The sequence below is a fragment of the Euprymna scolopes genome, chromosome 1 (genome assembly GCF_053919585.1).
Source record: "Euprymna scolopes isolate OS-2025 chromosome 1, ASM5391958v1, whole genome shotgun sequence".
NCBI classification, from domain to species: Eukaryota; Metazoa; Mollusca; class Cephalopoda; order Sepiida; family Sepiolidae; genus Euprymna; species Euprymna scolopes.
The window spans coordinates 152,987,879-153,006,725 of record NC_136482.1 but is presented as its reverse complement, the minus strand read 5'-3'; the positions used below and the strand labels follow the sequence as shown (position 1 = coordinate 153,006,725).

Genomic DNA, 18,847 nt, shown 5'->3' with positions numbered 1-18,847 from the left:
CTCTCACTCTTTCTGTCTCTCTCTCTCTCTCTCTCACTCTTTCTGTCTCTCTCTCTCACTCTTTCTGTCTCTCTCTCTCACTCTTTCTGTCTCTCTCTCTCTCACTCTTTCTGTCTCTCTCTCACTCTTTCTGTCTCTCTCTCTCTCACTCTTTCTGTCTCTCTCTCTCTCACTCTTTCTGTCTCTCTCTCTCTCACTCTTTCTGTCTCTCTCTCTCTCACTCTTTCTGTCTCTCTCTCTCTCACTCTTTCTGTCTCTCTCTCTCACTCTTTCTGTCTCTCTCTCTCTCTCACTCTTTCTGTCTCTCTCTCTCTCTCACTCTTTCTGTCTCTCTCTCTCTCACTCTTTCTGTCTCTCTCTCTCTCTCACTCTTTCTGTCTCTCTCTCTCTCTCACTCTTTCTGTCTCTCTCTCTCACTCTTTCTGTCTCTCTCTCACTCTTTCTGTCTCTCTCTCTCACTCTTTCTGTCTCTCTCTCTCACTCTTTCTGTCTCTCTCTCTCACTCTTTCTGTCTCTCTCTCTCACTCTTTCTGTCTCTCTCTCACTCTTTCTGTCTCTCTCTCTCACTCTTTCTGTCTCTCTCTCTCACTCTTTCTGTCTCTCTCTCTCACTCTTTCTGTCTCTCTCTCTCACTCTTTCTGTCTCTCTCTCTCACTCTTTCTGTCTCTCTCTCTCACTCTTTCTGTCTCTCTCTCTCACTCTTTCTGTCTCTCTCTCTCACTCTTTCTGTCTCTCTCTCACTCTTTCTGTCTCTCTCTCACTCTTTCTGTCTCTCTCTCTCACTCTTTCTGTCTCTCTCTCTCACTCTTTCTGTCTCACTCTTTCTGTCTCACTCTTTCTGTCTCACTCTTTCTGTCTCTCTCTCTCACTCTTTCTGTCTCTCTCTCTCACTCTTTCTGTCTCTCTCTCTCACTCTTTCTGTCTCTCTCTCTCACTCTTTCTGTCTCTCTCTCTCACTCTTTCTGTCTCTCTCTCTCACTCTTTCTGTCTCTCTCTCACTCTTTCTGTCTCTCTCTCTCACTCTTTCTGTCTCTCTCTCTCACTCTTTCTGTCTCTCTCTCTCACTCTTTCTGTCTCTCTCTCTCACTCTTTCTGTCTCTCTCTCTCACTCTTTCTGTCTCTCTCTCTCACTCTTTCTGTCTCTATGTCTCTCTCTCACTCTTTCTGTCTCTCTCTCTCACTCTTTCTCTCTCTCTCTCTCACTCTTTCTCTCTCTCTCTCTCACTCTTTCTCTCTCTCTCTCTCTCTCTCACTCTTTCTCTCTCTCTCTCTCTCTCACTCTTTCTCTCTCTCTCTCTCTCTCTCACTCTTTCTCTCTCTCTCTCTCTCTCTCACTCTTTCTCTCTCTCTCTCTCTCTCACTCTTTCTCTCTCTCTCTCTGACACTGCTAAAAGTAAAGCCATGGTCCAGTTTTTAGTCTCCATAAATTGCAATTCCAAAGTAATTTTGTTGCATCAATTCGTTTGATCAGTGAAAGATGCAATGCAAGTAATGCCGAGAAGTGAACGAAATCTTAAAATCTTCGAAATTCGTTGGCTTTTGCTCTTCTTGTTTACTCTTATTCACCTCAAGCAAGGTATATTGCCACCTGACTGGGGTTAACTCTCTCCCTCTCGCCAGCAATTATGATATTAAAATATTCAAACATATCAAATACCAAAAAGTCCATGATTTAGGATTTTACTAATTATGTACAACAAATAAAGGCACAGCAAATGGACAACAAATAAAGGGCACAGCAAATGGACAACAAATAAAGGGCACAGCAAATGGACTACAAATAATGGCACAGCAAATGGACTACAAATAATGGCACAGCAAATGGACTACAAATAATGGCACAGCAAATGGACTACAAATAAAGGCACAGCAAATGGACAACAAATAAAGGCACAGCAAATGGACAACAAATAAAGGCACAGCAAATGGACAACAAATAAAGGCACAGCAAATGGACAACAAATAAAGGCACAGCAAATGGACAACAAATAAAGGCACAGCAAATGGACAACAAATAAAGGCACAGCAAATGGACAACAAATAAAGGCACAGCAAATGGACAACAAATAAAGGCACAGCAAATGGACAACAAATAAAGGCACAGCAAATGGACAACAAATAAAGGCACAGCAAATGGACAACAAATAAAGGCACAGCAAATGGACAAGGCATGACGACTGCTACTGCTGATTCTATATTCATGTGGCATTTAGGCGCGTCCACTTTCTACTCTCGATAAATTGCAATTCCAAGACAATTTTGTTTGGATCTATGAGAGATGCAATGAAGTAAATTAAATCTTAGAATCTTTCAAATAATCACAATATGATAAACCAAAATTTTGTTCTTCCTTTGAAATTTTTTATGATTCATCTGTTTTTGTAGAACTTTAAGCTTTCAGTTGTGAAACTAATGCCTTTTTCTTTTTCCAGGTTTTGGTACAACTTAGTCAATGATTACAACAGCTTATTTAAAACATACAGCGCTGATGACCAGGGCTGGCTAAAATCTCTCCTCTGTTGGGAAATGGGTACACGATCAGGAATCTTGACCAAAAAAAAGTATATTGGTAAGTTTCATTTCATAATTATACATTTCAACGATCAAATTCTTAATAAAATAAAGGTGTGTGTGTGTGATGACAGTTTTGGTGCAATTCCAAGTTTTGGAGTCTGCAGTTTTTATTATTAGTAGTGTTATGCCGTTAAAAGTGTAATAAAAAAAAATTAAATGAGAATAACAAGAGATAATTTACATATAATATTTAACACACACACACACACACACACACACACAAAATAACATGGATGAAAAACAAAAATAATATTTGACGGACCTGTATGAGAATGCCCACCCACTAAAAATGCCTGTTTTACATCATTTTAAAAACTTTTTTTTCAACGATTATGATGGATTACAGATTTAAGTATATTAACAGAAAAAAATTTTAAGAAAAGGGTTCACTTTCTCGTTATAACGCTCTGCTTCATTGCTACCTGACTTATGGTCCGTTTCTTTACCAACGTGTCATGTGAGTAGAACCCCTTAAAAATCATTAAATTTTTTTAAAATTTTTCTGTTCTGTTAATATGATACTTAAGTCCTATGATAATTGTTGGAAAAAAACTTATTAAAATGGGGGTGGGGTGAAAAACACATTTTTAGGGGTGGTCACTCTTGTACAGATCTGCCTAATATTTTTACTTAAACCAACAATGAAGTTAGAAAATCTAGTGGCAGGGAGATGGATGAGGGTATTAGGAGAAGGAGGTCATAGTATGTCACGTAATTTGATTATTCATATAAATATAAAAAATAAAATAATATTTCAAATAAAGTTACCTTTTGTTAACAGAAGGTTTTAAGGAGATGAAGTTTCTCATGTCGACCAAACCAACAACTGCTGGGTTAGCACATAATCCTCTTTTATAGAGCATCACCCACAGTTAGAAATAATCTAGAACCTTTTCTATTTTGAAAGGTTCTGGAAAGTTCTGGATTTTTCTAAATTTTTCTATTGTAGATTTTTATGGAAGAAAATCTTTCTAAAATGACAGATAAGACCTCAGACCTCTGTAGATAAGATAAACGAAGCCCTCATAACAGTAATAATAGTAGTAGTAGTAGTATTATAACACCCCATCTCATCCACGCACAAGCTTTGAGGTCAAATTTGGTGCAATCTTGTTTAATAATGTTAATGTTTATTAATATTAGTAGTAGTAATAGAACCACTCATATTCCGTGTGACATATTCATCATTGCACAGGTTCTTCTTGCCAAATTTGCAATTCTTTTGAATGGTTTTGGAGCTTCTAAGTGACCAACACACAGGAAATGTTCATTTATAATCTAGATTAAATATCCTGTAATAATTTCAGATATTGCATTTCCAAAGCATTTCTTTGTTAATATTCCATAAATTTCTCTTTTCTAGAATTTTGTACAGTTGATGGAGACCTTTGTCCTTTATGGCAGAAAATTGAAGATCAAGCAAGGGAGAGTTATGCAATGAAGGAGGTTTTTAACATGAATTCACATGTCCGTGTGGAAGCTATTGAAAACCTTAGTAAGTTTATTTTGTAAAATCTTTGTCACAATTTCAAATGGCTTTCCTGTTTAAGTAATACCCAAGTGCAATATCACACTTCTTTACATTTTAAATTCATATTCAGACCAATCTAGTAGTCCAGTTTCATCCACCTTTTACATTTTAAATTTATATTCAGATCGGCCTATTTTACAAATTCATGCGTTGAGTTTTTCGGTTACAGTCAATTAATGTACTTCCTAACTTTCAGTGTGGCTGCTACCAGAAGCAAATCCGTTCATTCACTTTTATTGTTCTTCAGTTTTTCTATTGTGAAGCGATTTATTAAAATAAAATATAAGGAAATGGCATTAATGAAAAGTATACAATAAGAATTAACAAAATTATACAGAAAAAAAATAATACAATTAGTCTTTTTTCGATAGTCGTCTGCAAGAATTCCTGTAGCAGCGGAGAATCAAAGCCAACTATTTTGGGATTATGTATTGGATACTTTCTTTTTTTTTTATGATTGAAATTTTATTTTAATATCAATAATTTCATTTGTTTTTTTGATTGCAATAATTTTATTTTTATACTTTCATAAACATACATTCATTATATAAATTCAAATAAAAAAAAAACTTATTGTTAAAGTTAAAAACAAAACTTTTCTTTTCAGAATTTCATGAACCTATATTTCTTATCAAATTTCAAATAAAATAAAAACTTCTTTTTATTTTTATTATTATTATTATTATTATTATTATTATAATTTTATCCTCGAGTGGCTTCTGGGCATTGATAAGTGGTGCCTCCTTTGTAAAAAAAAAAAAAAAAAAAAAAAGCAAATATATAATTGGAAGCATGTAAGCTGGCTATAACAAATTTTTCTTCAGGTTTTTTTTTTTTTTTTTTTTTTTTTTTTTACCACTTATCAAGGTCCGGAGGCCACTTGAGGATAAGGATTAATTAGTGTACAGTAGTCAATGGGTTAATATTGTCGTAATCTTTAGTAGAAATTTGGTAAATTGGATTATTTAGTTTCCCCTCCGAGAAACGACTCTCTGATGTTAGATTGCCTTCCTTTGAATGCTAAAAAAAATGGCGTTTTGCAGTCGATGCTAATGGATGTTTTATTTTTCTATTTTCCAGGTAAATACAAAAGTTCAGCTGTTATTGATGCATTGATATATTTGGCCGTGAAAGATCCCGAACCGAACGTACGATCTGTCGCCACAATATCCTTAGCACAAACAGAAATTACAGAGGAAGATAGAATTTCGGAATTAATGAAAGTTCTCAAAGATAAGGATCGGCTGGTGAGAGAAGCTGGATGTTTGACCTTGGGTCATTTACAAGTCAAAACTGCCGTTGACCAATTATTACATTTATGGTGAGCAACGTTTTTTTTTATCTTCTGAACAAAATATATTACAATGAATAAGATGTTATTATTGTTACAGCATATTCACGTTGACACACCAGTTCCCTCCAGATCACTGAAGTTGAGCAATAATTAACCTGGCTAATACCAGATGGGTGACCATTTGGGAATACTAGGTGCTGTATAGGATCGTGGGGCTGTACCACTGTTAATGGAAAAATTAGGCGCCTTTTTCCCTCCGCTTATCTGTGGGAGACCCCTGAGCAAGGTCGAGAACTCGCTTCAGTCAACTAATCAGGGTAACATAGGATCATGGAAAGCAGGTGACTGACGTAATACAGAAGCAATCAGGAATAATTCTGTCATGGTTTCATCTCGTTGTACTGGGCAGAAGATCCATCCCTTTTGGTACAATGGTCAGGACAATCGCCCAGTACATCAAAACACTTCCAAGATAAGTGTGAATGGAGTTGTGAATGATGAGCAACAATGAATTCATGAATGCCTCAAGAGAGAGAGAGAGAGATTGAGTCATAACCTTCAATACCTGAGCCAGTCAGGACCCTACTTGAATGAATGAATATTATTCTAATTATTATTTTAAATGTTTGCTGTAAGAGTCTGGAAATAAATTAGTTTCTTCTTAAACAAATACTTACAAGATGTCTATCCGGGGTCATCCCCCCCCCCAAAAAAAAATCAATTTTTTTCAATTGAAAAAAGGAAATTATAGACAAGTCTTGAACCAGCAAGAATATTCTTACTAAACCATTTTAAATTGGATACTGCTATCTATTATCTACCTTAAAAGATTTCTGGCAAACTATTGAAAGTGTCGGGTATCGCTGAATTTTAAAGTGGCTTGGCTCAGCTTAACCTCACTTGTTTTTGAGATCCCTTAGTAATTTTTAAAAAATGGATTCAAAATTTGGGGGTTTTCCTTTTTTTACCTACAGGCTGATTGCCGAAAGATATCCGGTAAATAGATGATCTTCTGGCATAATATAACAGATAAAGTACTGGATAAAAATGCAGTTCTAAGTGACAGCGCTTCTGGAAGGTGAATGGCATAACTGCAATTATAGTCAACGAGTGTCGACAGAGGATAAAGCTGCTAAAAGACGTCTGAATCCATCGCTTGATTTTCAACCTTCAATATCTGGCTTGGAATTTGAATGAAGTTCTAATGACAAAATTATTCTTAGATGCCTGCAAACATCCTCATTTAGTTGTCTGTCTGTCAGGTATGGTGGTGCTACCAGATCAGGTTGTCTGAAGATAATGGTTTCCTGACCTAAAATGCATCAAATATTGATGTTATTATTTTTTTTCCTTTCCCTTTGCAAAACTGAATCTTGTTTTGCAAAGTCGAAAAACAAAAATAATTTTCCTCTACAAAACAACCAAGCCAAACACAATAAATAAATATTAGAAGATATAAAGAATTTGGAAGCATAAAAGCTTTTCCTAAATTACTGAATTCAGTATTAAATATCCCGAAAAGGGTTGATATGCCGTAAAAAAAAAAAAAAAAAAAAAAAGTAGTTAAATTAAACATCATGAATAAATATTTGAAGATATAAAGAACTTGACGCATAAAAGTTTTATCCAAAATGACTGGATTTGGCACTGAATAACCAGAAAAGGGTTTATTCATTTATTTATTGCGGACTATTATCCTCATATATTTATTTTTTAGTTGTTTCACGAACTAAAAAAAAAAAAAATGGTAATTGTCTGCAATGAATAAATATTCATTAATTGGAATGTTTATTCCAATTAATTAAACAGAAAAGGATTTATATATTATTTTAATTGGAATTCATTATTGAGATGAGTATTATTTATTATTAATTTTTTTATTGCAGATTTTTATCCTCATCTTTTAGTTGTTATTTTACGTTTCGGCCAACTATTCCTCTGGCCTTCGTCAGGTGGTAACCGCGACGGGATAGGAACTCCGAATCTCCTAACTGCATCCTCAGCAATTACTGCCACCCATAGTTGTCGTCTCCCCACGTATTAGCCAACTTCAGGGCCCGTGGCGCAGTGGATGGATGTTGAATCTCTACGGTTCCAGGTGAGAATTGTTTGAAGATAACGGTTTCAATCCTACCCAAAGCCGGCCAGAGGCTTACTTGGCCAAAACGTGGTGAGATGACAACTATGAACGACAGTAATTGCTGAGAATGCAGTTAGGAGATTCGGAGTTCCTATCCCATCGCGATTACCACCTGAAGAAGGCCAGAGGAATAGTTGGCCGGGCCGAAACATTGTGAAAAAGATGAAGATAATAATCCGCAATATAAAAAAAAATTAAGAAATGGGTTGTTGCTGTAAAGCAAAACAACCAAACATGCCAAACTTGGAATTGCATTTTAATCACTTCAATTGGTTTCATGTTTTGTCTGGAGGTACGTCCATTTAAGATAAAAAAAAATTTTTTAAACGTTCCGATTGAGTGGACACCTGATTGTAGATGTATGAGAGCATCTACGTAAGAGGTTCGGGTTTAGATTTGAAGCAGATTGAAATTGATATATCGGAAAAATGTCCATTATAAAAAATGAAAAAGATTTTTTTTTCTTCCATTTAATTTCATATTTAGTTAATTTATTTTTTTTATTTCTTTCCAGGCGAAATGATGTGATAGTCGACGTGCGAAATGCTGCTGAAGCTGCCCTGAAACTGATCGGAGGGGAAGAGATCAAACGGGCAATGCATATAACCCAAGTCCTCGCCAAGGAAATTCGAATGTTGAACATTGGCAACTAAGTCTTGCTGTGATCACAACCAATAATTCTTTCTGAACACATATTCACTGACAATACGCATTGATGAAAACAAAAAAAGAAAGAACTTTATTTATTCATTCAAGTTTCTTTTTTTGAAAAGAAAAAAACACACCAAAAACAATGAATTTTGGGGGGTTTCTAATGAAAAAAAAAAAAAATTCTTTCGTATGTATGCACCCTTCGTGTGTCCCTCCACCTTGATAAAATAATTTTGGACTGTCTAAAAGTGTATGATCTGGGAATGATTTGGCTGTCCAGTAAAAAGAAAAAAAAAAGAAAAAAAGAGGTTTGTTAACCTGAGTGTTTACAAAAATACCAGTTTTTATTTATAGCAGTTCAGTTTTTATTTGTCTACTCTTGGTAAGATATCCCCCTTGCCAATCTGTCTAATAGATACGGATAAAGACCATGGAATTAACGAAGCAGAGTTCAAATTCAGTCGGATCTACTGCACCTGCTTATTCCATAATACTTGGGAGAAAAAGTGGTATGAACCCCCATTCCCCCTGCTAAGTTAAAATGCAGCTGATGTTCAATTTTTATTTACTGAAAACAATTTTGTTAAATTCAAATAGGAAGGTATTATTAGTAGGACTATGACAACAGCATATTCTTTTCATTGTTTTGACTCTCGAGTGTGTATCTGTGGATATCTTAAATGCTTTTATATAGTGTGATGTGGTTCTCGGTTGATTAACTATGTCTGATATATACTTGAGTCAAAACAATGAAAAGAATAGGCTGTTGTCATAGCCGTAGTTATTAGATATTTTTAACTAGAATATTTATTTTTATTTATCTTTTTAACCAGTTTTCTAAGTTGTTTTACTTTTAATGATGGTTTTTCAGTCTTTTTTTTTTTTTTTTTTTTTTTTTTTAAGACAACCAGCAGCAGCAGCAAAAAAAAAAAGTTAAGGCTTTACATGATAATCTCTTCATATAGCCTTCATAACAATAACAGCCCTTGGGTAATCTTTGTTTCTGTGACCTGTCCTAGACAGTTTAAGAGTCACATCTATCCCAATTTTGAAACTTGTGATCTTTCTCCTAGGTTTAATTACCTATCGAGACTGTAGAGCTTCCTACCTGAAAAGATTGTAAAACACTCTCTTCGTTCCTTCCACAACCTCTTCACTATGGAAAGTCTCGGATATTAGCAGTGGCTATCTGTGACGAAGGCCAATTGGGGCATTTTATAGGGAGTGAAATTTTCAGTCTTACTCCCACTCTTAACAGCCAAAGTAGACATTTTAAAATCTGAAATGACATTAATTTATTATCTATTTATATTGTTCCCTCTTTACGTATCGGAAGTCTTAATATCATCACCAGCGGCCTCGGGAAGATTCAAATATATTTGGATTTCTTAAACATCGTGATTACATTTTCAAGCCGATTCACTTGCTGTGTCGATTGATATCGAGCTTGTTCTTTAATTTGATATTTTAAAAAAAAAAAAATCCTATTAGCATTTGAGAACCTGAATATTTTAACTACGGAAATCTTGTTTCTCCGACTCTTCTGACTACTGTTCCCGTCTAATGATACACCACTACCAGTGACAGTAACATCTACGTATGCTCTCAATGTCCTGTTCTAGTCTTGTTTTGTTTGTTTTCTCTGTTTTCACTTCAAGACCCACTTTCTTTTTTTTTTTAAAACACATTACAAACACCTGGCATCTTCATTTATTTAAATATATATTTATACGTATTGTTACTGCTAGTTTAGTGTTATTAGACTAGGTAAGTGTTCAGATGATTTTGGACATGGCTAATTTGATTTTCATAAATACTTATAAAGACTGATATGAGAATGTTCAGTGCAGGAATATTTGGGAAGACTTTTAGAAATGGTATCATTCCGAGTAAGTCGGACTCTTAAGAATGATAGTCAGATTTTTTAATCTTTAAAGAATCCAGACAATCTGAATAGTGGAAGATTTCATAATAAAGAATTAGTCAGACTATCAGTCAGGCCCCATACCTCTAGACTACACAATTGTGGTATCATTCGGCCATTATAAGGTTTCCTTCTTCCTTCAATCCTGCTGGTCAGGTGAAGTGTTTTTTTTTTTTTGTTTTGTTAAGTTTCCCTTGAGGTCAAATATTTTGTTTTCCAACTCGTTTCTACATCTTCTCTGAAAAACCAGTATGCGAGAAATCTGTGTGTGTGTGTGTATATGTGTGTGAAAGGATCAGAATTATGAAAGTATTTGATATTCATGTATGTGTTTGTGCACAAATCTATTTTCTCTCAACAACCGATCTTTAAAGACATTCACTTGTTGCTTATAAAACAACAAAAACGTTGCTTATCATAAAACACATGAGAAGAATGAAAAATTTTTTTTAAAAATGAAGAATTCATAACATTGTAAATTTCATTGTTGATTTTTTTTTTTTTTAACTTTCATCTAACAAATAAATTAAAAATGCTGTAAAATTTAATTTTTAACAATTTTGTTTTAATATTTGTTTTGGAGAATTTCTTTTTAAAAAATAAATTAAAACTGTAAACATTTTGTAAGAAGTTGTTTTCTTTTTATTTGAATCAAACTTTTTATGTTTCTATTTATCTACCTCTCCGTGTATCAGTCTAGAAGGATTTCTACGGATACAGATCTTAAATATTGAAGTGCAACAAATTTTTTTTTTTTTTCCAGAGATTCATTTCCTTTGACAGATTTATTCTCTGGCATAAAATTAATATTAAATAAATAAATCTCACCTGTCTGTTTAAATGTATCTATGTATGTTTGTATGTCTAAAACTTTTAACAGGGGCGACAAATTTTTACGAGACAGGTATCGTTTTGAAGCTCGACCCTTCGGATGACAAATATCGAAAAATTGGCTAAAAACATTAATTCCTTCACCCTCAACTGGGCACTTTTCTACAGGGAGGGGTTGCTTTTTTTGCCGATATTTTTTAAAGTCATCCTCTCTTTTCGGTTGACTAGCCTTAATTTAAACATTTGTCACTTTCGGTTTGGCAATGGACGCAACAACAAAGACGTCATGTTTGTTTGTTTTTTTTTTTGTTTTTTTTTCACATTCTTTTCTAGTACTGGTTCGAGTCTGACTGCCTACTAAAATTTTTTTTTTTTTTTTTTTTTTGCTCAACACACACCTACAAATACCCGGGCAATGTTGAGCACCCAAGCTAGTATTAAATAAATGACAGATGTTATGAAATTAGGAGTAACGTTTTTTTTTGTTTTTTGTTTTTTTTTTCATTTTTGAAAATAATAAATGTCAACTCATCCAAAAGTTGAAATATCAAACCAAACTTAAAACTATGAAAATGAAACAAGATATCAAATTCAAATTGTCAATCAAATTTTATGGCAGAAAAAAAAAATTAATGAAAAGTAAAATCTTCAAACAATTCCAGAGAAAAATGAAATAATCCTTTCATAATTAGCTAAATAGATTCTAAAACTGTAAGACAAAAAAAAAAAAAAGAAAAAAAAAATTGAACAATGTTCATCTATCTCCACTGACAAATCAGGATTTTGAATCAAAAGTTAAATCATGTTTTACTATTAATTCTTTAAAAGGAATCAATTTTATATTAATTTAACTTTTTTTTTTTTTTTTTTTTTTTTACTGAGTGTCAATCAAAATTATTTACTTGGAGAAAAAAATGTGTGGGTGCTCAACTGAGCTCCAATCTCTGAATCCTTCTTGTAAGACATTCACAGCAAGAACTTGTTTTATCACCACAACTGCAAAGAAAGTTCCTTTCTCCCTGTGTGTGCTAGACATCAATAGAATTTACATGAACAGTTTGTTTCCAAAAACTTTCCATCTGTACTTCTAGAGAATGTGCTCCAACGAACTTACTGCACTTACATTCCTTCACTGAAAATACCTCTAATCAGCCCACCTAGCAGCAAAATCCCATCCCTTCACTGTCTCTAGATTCTAAAAAGATTTTCTACTTAAATAGCTTCTTTCCTAGGACTGCTTGCCTTTCTTTTTGCCCCTTTTCCCTGACAGTACCAACATGCATAAATTTGAATGTAATGGTCAGGTGATATATTGCATATTGCTGCCTCTTCCCACTTGGGTTTGCCTTCACCTATAAATCTGGTTTCTATCACATGTCCCAGTGACAACATGCCTTGTTTTTTGGACGAATAAAAGATTTTTTTTTTTTTTAATTTAAAAATTTAAGCATTTTACAACAATATGATGTACTGTGGGCACATGTGTGAAAAAAACAAAGATGTAAAAGTTGTAGCAGTTTTTCTCTCAGATAAATTTAGCAAAATCAACATTTTTTTTTTTTTTAAATTTGAGTCTGATAAAAATAAGTGGCAACAAAAAGGTTAATGAAATGGAAAACTGTAAGAATCTTCCTAAAATTTGAAAAACGCAGCAAAAAGAATCATTTTGGAGTCGGTCCAAAACAATATAAGTCAATTTAATGAAAAATTAATTTTATTTACATTTTTTTTTCCTGAGAAAATTTGATCTAATAATATTGGTTTGGTTTGTTTTCCAGCATATCAATCATCTATGCGTTATTTAATGCCGAATATAATTGTCAAGTGAAGTTTGTCATAGTGCATTTTTTGTTTTTGTTTTGTATTTTTTTTTTTTTTTTTTTTAGCCGTTACATCCTCGCGAAGAGCCAATGGAGGACGTTATGATTAAAGATCACCAAGAACCAGTGTTTTTTATCATAAGATGCTTCACTAACTAAAGCGTAAAGGGGGAACATCTCATCCCTTGAGATTGGTTAACTGGCGCCTGTAAACCTAACTGATATTTATTTAAACCTTCACCTTAGTGATTTATTATACGGTTGGTTTACTCCACTAGATATCGCTTTCATCAACCTGACAAAAGCATTTGACCTACTCAACAGAGGATCTCTATTCCTCGTCCTTGAGAAAGCAGGCTGTCCCCCTACCCTGCTGTCACTTATCAAAGCATTTCATGAGAACCTGTATGGGCGAGTTCAATATGGAGGAGACTTGTCTGACCAGTTTCCGAATCAATCGTGGAGTCAAACAGGGCTGCGTGCTTGCCCCATCCCCATTCAGGATGTACTTCTCCTTTGTTTTCAAACAAGCATATCAGAATGTCGATAAATCTGTGGGGGTGATAATGGGAATTTCTTTACCCTCTCATGATAGAAAGCTAAGTCGAGAGTTCCTAAACTAGTTGTCCGCGAACTCCTACACTGATAATGATGATGCTGCTCTTTGCACATCTTCCGCTGACGATCTTAAACGACTTCTAGATTTTTTCTTAAACTCCTGTAGACATTTCGGACTAATAATCAGTCTTAAAAAAAAAACGTCACCCTCTCCCAATCATCAGTGTTAATTTTACAATAGATAATACAACCCTGGAAAATGTGGATAAATTCAAATACCTTGGTGCAGCTATCGCCAAAAACATTACTCTTGACCCCCGAACTTAGCACGCAACTTGGTCTAGTCTCTACCACATTTGGGAGAACAAGCATCTGACTATCAAGACGAGTCTGTGTTTACGAAGCGTATGTGTTGAGTGTTCTTCTCTATGGGGGTGAAACATGGTCTGCATATCGTTCTCAAGAGTTCAGGGTTAGTGCCTTCCATACAAGATGTCTCCAATCAATCATTGGCATGTCATGGGAGGACAGAATGACAAACAAAAAGTTCCTCAGATGGACAGGTTCGGGTGCACTTTCCTCGAGACTTAAGTTTATGAGACTTCGGTGGGCAGACCATGTAAACCGAATGTCATGTGACTTTACAATGTATTACATGGTGTTTTGAAAGAGGGTACTCGGCCTGTAGGTCGTCTGTGTCTCAGATTCAGCGATATGCTAAAGCGAGATCTTAGGGATTTCGGTGTGGAATGAGAGCAATGGACAGCACGATCCCGGGATCAGGATTCTTGGGGAGCCAAAATTTATGCTGGGAAAGAGAGATGAGATGGAAAAACTCAAAATACATAAATCCAAGATGCCATAGTTTTAACCTTTTTAGCATTGTCGGATACGGCAGACACTTGCAAAAGGGAGAGATTCCAATCGATGGGTTGCCTTCCCTATGGCTTTCTTTGTTTTTTTTGGGTTTTTTTTTTACATAAGAATCACCACTTATCAAAGCCCAGAAGTCACTCAAGGATAAGGGTTAATGAGTGTCCAGTAGTCCAATATCATAGTAATCGTTAGTAGTGGAAATTTGGTAAATTGGATTACATAAGAGGATGTATCATTAAGAACTTGTTTACATTGGACTTGAAGACAGCCAAATTGTAGTCAGTTGGAAAGCAGCCAAACGAAAGAGTTCCACAGGTGTGCAGTTCTAAGAAAGAAGCTTTGTTCATGGAATCTACATTTAGGTTTAGGCACAGATAAAGAGTGAGGGGAAATTATTGATAGTGGTTTCAGCTAGAGTATATTTTGTGAAAGTTTGGCAAGGGGGACCACAGATAAGAGCTCAGATGAGCACTTGCCATGAAAATAACGATAAAACAGAGGCAGGTTCACAACTTCTCTTCTGTGGGAAAGAGGTTGCAAGGAGAAGGAGGCATCCCCCACTAGGCTACAAAGTCTATTTTGAACTCTGTCAATTTATATTATTGTTATTATAGTCCTATCTGCCTCCACTAAAACAGGTTGTACTGGTCTGTATTTTACCAGATAGCAGGCTCAGTAGAATTTAGTCTGACCTGATCCCATGAACAGACACAACAAAACTTATTTAAAAATGTTTTTTTTTTGGGGGGGGCAGCTACATACAAAGTAAATACACAATTAAAAATGTTAAAAATCTTTAAAATAACTCAAACTTGTTTAAAGATATTAAGGAAAAAAATGGGACTCATATTTAATTTTAGATGCAAAAACTAAGAAATACAACAATGTGATAAAATGTTAGTAGAGAAATATGTACAATATTTATTTATTTATTTATTTTTTGCTTAGCTACAGTTTAAAATCTAAATGTATATCAAATAAATGACAAAAATGAAAGCTAAATCTGGAAGGAGGGTTATGTGGTGGTGTTGCCAATGAATGCCACACTCTTGCTTTAAAATCAAAAGAAAAAAAATTAAAACGGACGGATTTTGAATAATCTGGCATTCAAAATCTAATAGTGTTAAAATATTTAGAGTTCAATTTTCGTTCAGATTCAAATCCTCTTGGCAAGCTCCATAAATTGCTTGCAAGATACTTTGAATAGAACAATCACATGAAAAAAGACGGGAATGTAGATGATATTTTTTAGGGTATGTTAGAAGGTAAAAGTGGGAGAGGAAAGCCAAGGAGAAGCAGGAGAGAAAATGTTTTGATTGGACATCTTAACAGTTGAGTGTCCATCAACCAACTTGTCCTGGATCAGAAGGAAAGGCAAAAAAAAAAAAAAAAAAAAGTCACAAAGGTTCACAATTCGCACCAAGCGGAAGATACGACTGTGAAGGGCTCTTGTCACAGGTCACCGACTATGACCTTCCCGGGTCACTAGCAACAGGTGTGAACCCTAACACACGCATCTTGATCGTTTTTCAGAGAACTCTTCGCAAGTTCTCTTGGTGCAGTGGAAATTGGTTGGTCGGTTTCAGTGTCGATTTCACCTTCAAGTTGATATGCCGTATCACACTGGAAATGAATAGATTTTCATGCACACAAAAAGACAAACTCAGATTTCTCTATTCTAGGAGTTAATTCAACTCAAATTTACAAAATATAATATAAACTTATATACAAATGTCCAATGTTGATTTCTTACAAAACACACCATTGAATCTTACTCTCCATGTTTTGTGGTAGCGATGAACAGGGAAGGGGTGTGACGACGACTCTTTGATTAGTGTTAAATTCTCTCAAAATCTAGCTTCAACTAACTGATTTTTGGCACAGGCATTCGCTTATCTAGTCAGGTAATAGGTAGGGTAGATTTTTCCCTAGCCCAATCACCAATCAATATGTCATCCCCGAGAAAGTCACGATCTGATGCGTGTGGGCTAGTGATTCTGCGAATGCTCGCAGCTCTCAGTTTCCACGACCAGGGAGGTTAATCCTTGACCCATCAGCTGGCCCCAGAACCGAAATCATATTCATGATGATTTAAAATATGACATTGAATTGTCAATTTTCCCCTCAACAATAAAAGTATATGTCTCTTTTACAAAAACACAATAAAATACTTAGCTCTTCCTTTCAGCAGGTTGGCTGCCACTGCTCGGACACGCAATAAGGCTTAACGATTAATATAAGCATAGTTGCCCAGGCTTCTTCAGTGTTTCGAGAATATCAATCTCCCCCCCAATGGGGAACTCTACCGCTCCCGGAGGCGGTCACGCCACAACAACTCATGATAAAAATCAAAGTGTTTGATCCGGCAACCAGCAACGTCAAATTGTCTTATCTCTATGTTTGTAGATAAACTGTGGCAAACATTAGTTCTTCTAACAGGGACATGCTGCGGGTTGTTAGTGAATGTATTATCCATACATTCCTTCATGCTCTTTTCATGACATACGACCAAATCTGCTATGGTATCTATCAAAACTTAAATGCTTGTTTCCCTAGTAATATGAGTATCAAATTGTCAAAAATCATGTAACCGAGAAAGAACAATTTTATTTTTTATAGATTATTATGTGATAATTTTAATATAGAAAAAAAGCCCCAAATGCTCACAATCCACTCCCTCTTCAAGTACAACACTGAAATAGCGAGCCTCTCTGAAGTTAGACTCCCTAATATGGCTGTCGTAAAATTAAAAAGTCCCTCAACATGACACCTTATACGAGGGGCATTTTTTTTTTTTTTTTTTTTTACACAGTGATCACCACTTATCAAGGCCCGGAAGCCACTCAGGGATAAGGGTTATTGCAAGTACATCACGTTAGTGAGGAGATTTTATGAAGTGTTTAATTAGGGGGGCGGTTCATTAGGAATTTGTTAACATTAGACTTGAAGACATCCAAGTTGTAGTCCGGAGGGAGGCATGCAATAAGTAATGCCCTTGACTCACTTCCAGTTGTCTGATCTAGCTGAAATTTTGCATGTGCAATGATTTATATCTCTACGGTTTATGTGGCAAATTACAGCTCTGAACTAATTGTGGTTTCTGTTTTACAGGTGTTTGAACTGAGTCAGGTGTGAAATGGAGCCTGTTGAATGTTGAGCAGTGATCCGGTTTTTGTATTTGAAAGGACACACACTACAGGAGACTTTTGATGAAATGAAAGAAACTTATGTTGATAATGCCCCATCATATGACCTTGTAAGACGCTGGCATCATGAATTCAAACATGGCCGGAAGTCTGTGGAAACAGCTTCCAGACCTGGTCGCCCCCCTCCCTTTCTGCCATTGATGAGGCATCTGTCCGTCAAGTTGAGGCTGCCATTTTGGAAGATCGGCGCATTACTATTCACCAAATAGCCCAAGATGTCAAGATTAGTACAGGGTCTGTGGAAACTATCATTCATGACCATTTGCATATGCATAAGGTGTCTGCCAGATGGTTTCCCAGGTTGCTCTCACCATTCCAGAAGCGAGAACGCGTCTAGTGCTCGAGGATGAATTTGGAGTTGTGCCAAGAAGTTGAGTCAAAGTTTTTCAAAAGACTGATTACACAGGATGAAACCTGGGTCCATCACTATGATCCAGAGACTAAAGCCCAGTCAATGCAGTGGAAGCACTGGGACTCACCACCTCCAAAGGCAAAGGTGCAGCCCTCTGCTGGCAAGGTCATGCTCACAGTCTTCTGGGATCAGAACGGAGTAGTGATCACAAATTTCCTAGCAAAGGGTACCACAATTACAGGAGCCTATTATGCTTCACTTTTGAGGAAATTAAGGGAAGCTATCAAAATCAAGAGACGGGGCAAGATCAGCAAAGGTACCCTCCTCCTGCAGGACAACGCTCCGGTCCACAACTCGCATGTCGCCAGATCAGAAGCACGGGCGTGTGGTTATAAAATCCTTCCCCATTCTCCCTACTCTCCTGACCTTGCATCCTCTGACTTTCACCTCTTCCCAGCCATGAAGTTGTTTTTAAAAGGAAAGCGTTTCCCAGATGATGCAGCCTTGATTTCTGAAGTCACGTCGTGGTTGGAGGAACAACCTGGAGTGTTCTACAAAAACGGTCTCCAGAGCTGCATCAAACGATGGGAGAAATGCATAACTCTTGGTGGTTCCTATGTAGAGAAAGACTAATAACTGTGCCAAGTTTTGTTGCCCTACTTCTATGGGAAGTGGGTCAGGGGCATTACTTATTGCACGCCCCTCGTACCACTTCTACCGCAGTGATCTGATCAATAACTTATATCTAATGCCAAATAAGTATTGTCAAGTATAATTCTATAGGTATGATAATTATCCATACTAGCGGGACCTGTGGAAATTCTACAGGGGACTCATTCATATGTGATATATTGATGTTGGCATTTTTGTAGATGTTCAGCATAAATGGAGACACTCTGATATTATTGTAGCTCTTTTGTTAAAACTGCAAAAGTATTTATTTAAGTTAGCATGAACGCCTGGCAAAGCCCGGTCGGAAAGTACACTTAAATATGATATTTTAATTCTTATAGATTTCGTATATATTATTATAGAGTTAATGTTCTATCGATTTTTATATATTATAAAGTTGCAATTTAAAAAAAAATAT

General features: G+C 35.7%; 1 protein-coding gene across 4 annotated transcripts in view; it reads left to right on the top strand.

Annotated features, from left to right (window-relative positions):
• LOC145276742 (uncharacterized) overlaps nucleotides 1-10,736 on the top strand; it is a 343,433-nt gene extending 332,697 nt beyond the window's left edge. For all 4 annotated transcript variants that reach the window (XM_080127996.1, XM_080127982.1, XM_080127989.1 and 1 more), the window contains 4 exons: nucleotides 2,433-2,569; nucleotides 3,938-4,069; nucleotides 5,186-5,426; nucleotides 8,054-10,736. In XM_080127996.1, the coding sequence (XP_079984122.1) occupies nucleotides 2,433-2,569; nucleotides 3,938-4,069; nucleotides 5,186-5,426; nucleotides 8,054-8,192 (649 nt within the window). In that variant the 3' untranslated portion in view covers nucleotides 8,193-10,736. The remainder of the gene's footprint in view (nucleotides 1-2,432; nucleotides 2,570-3,937; nucleotides 4,070-5,185; nucleotides 5,427-8,053) is intronic.
• Nucleotides 10,737-18,847: the final 8,111 nt, after the last annotated feature.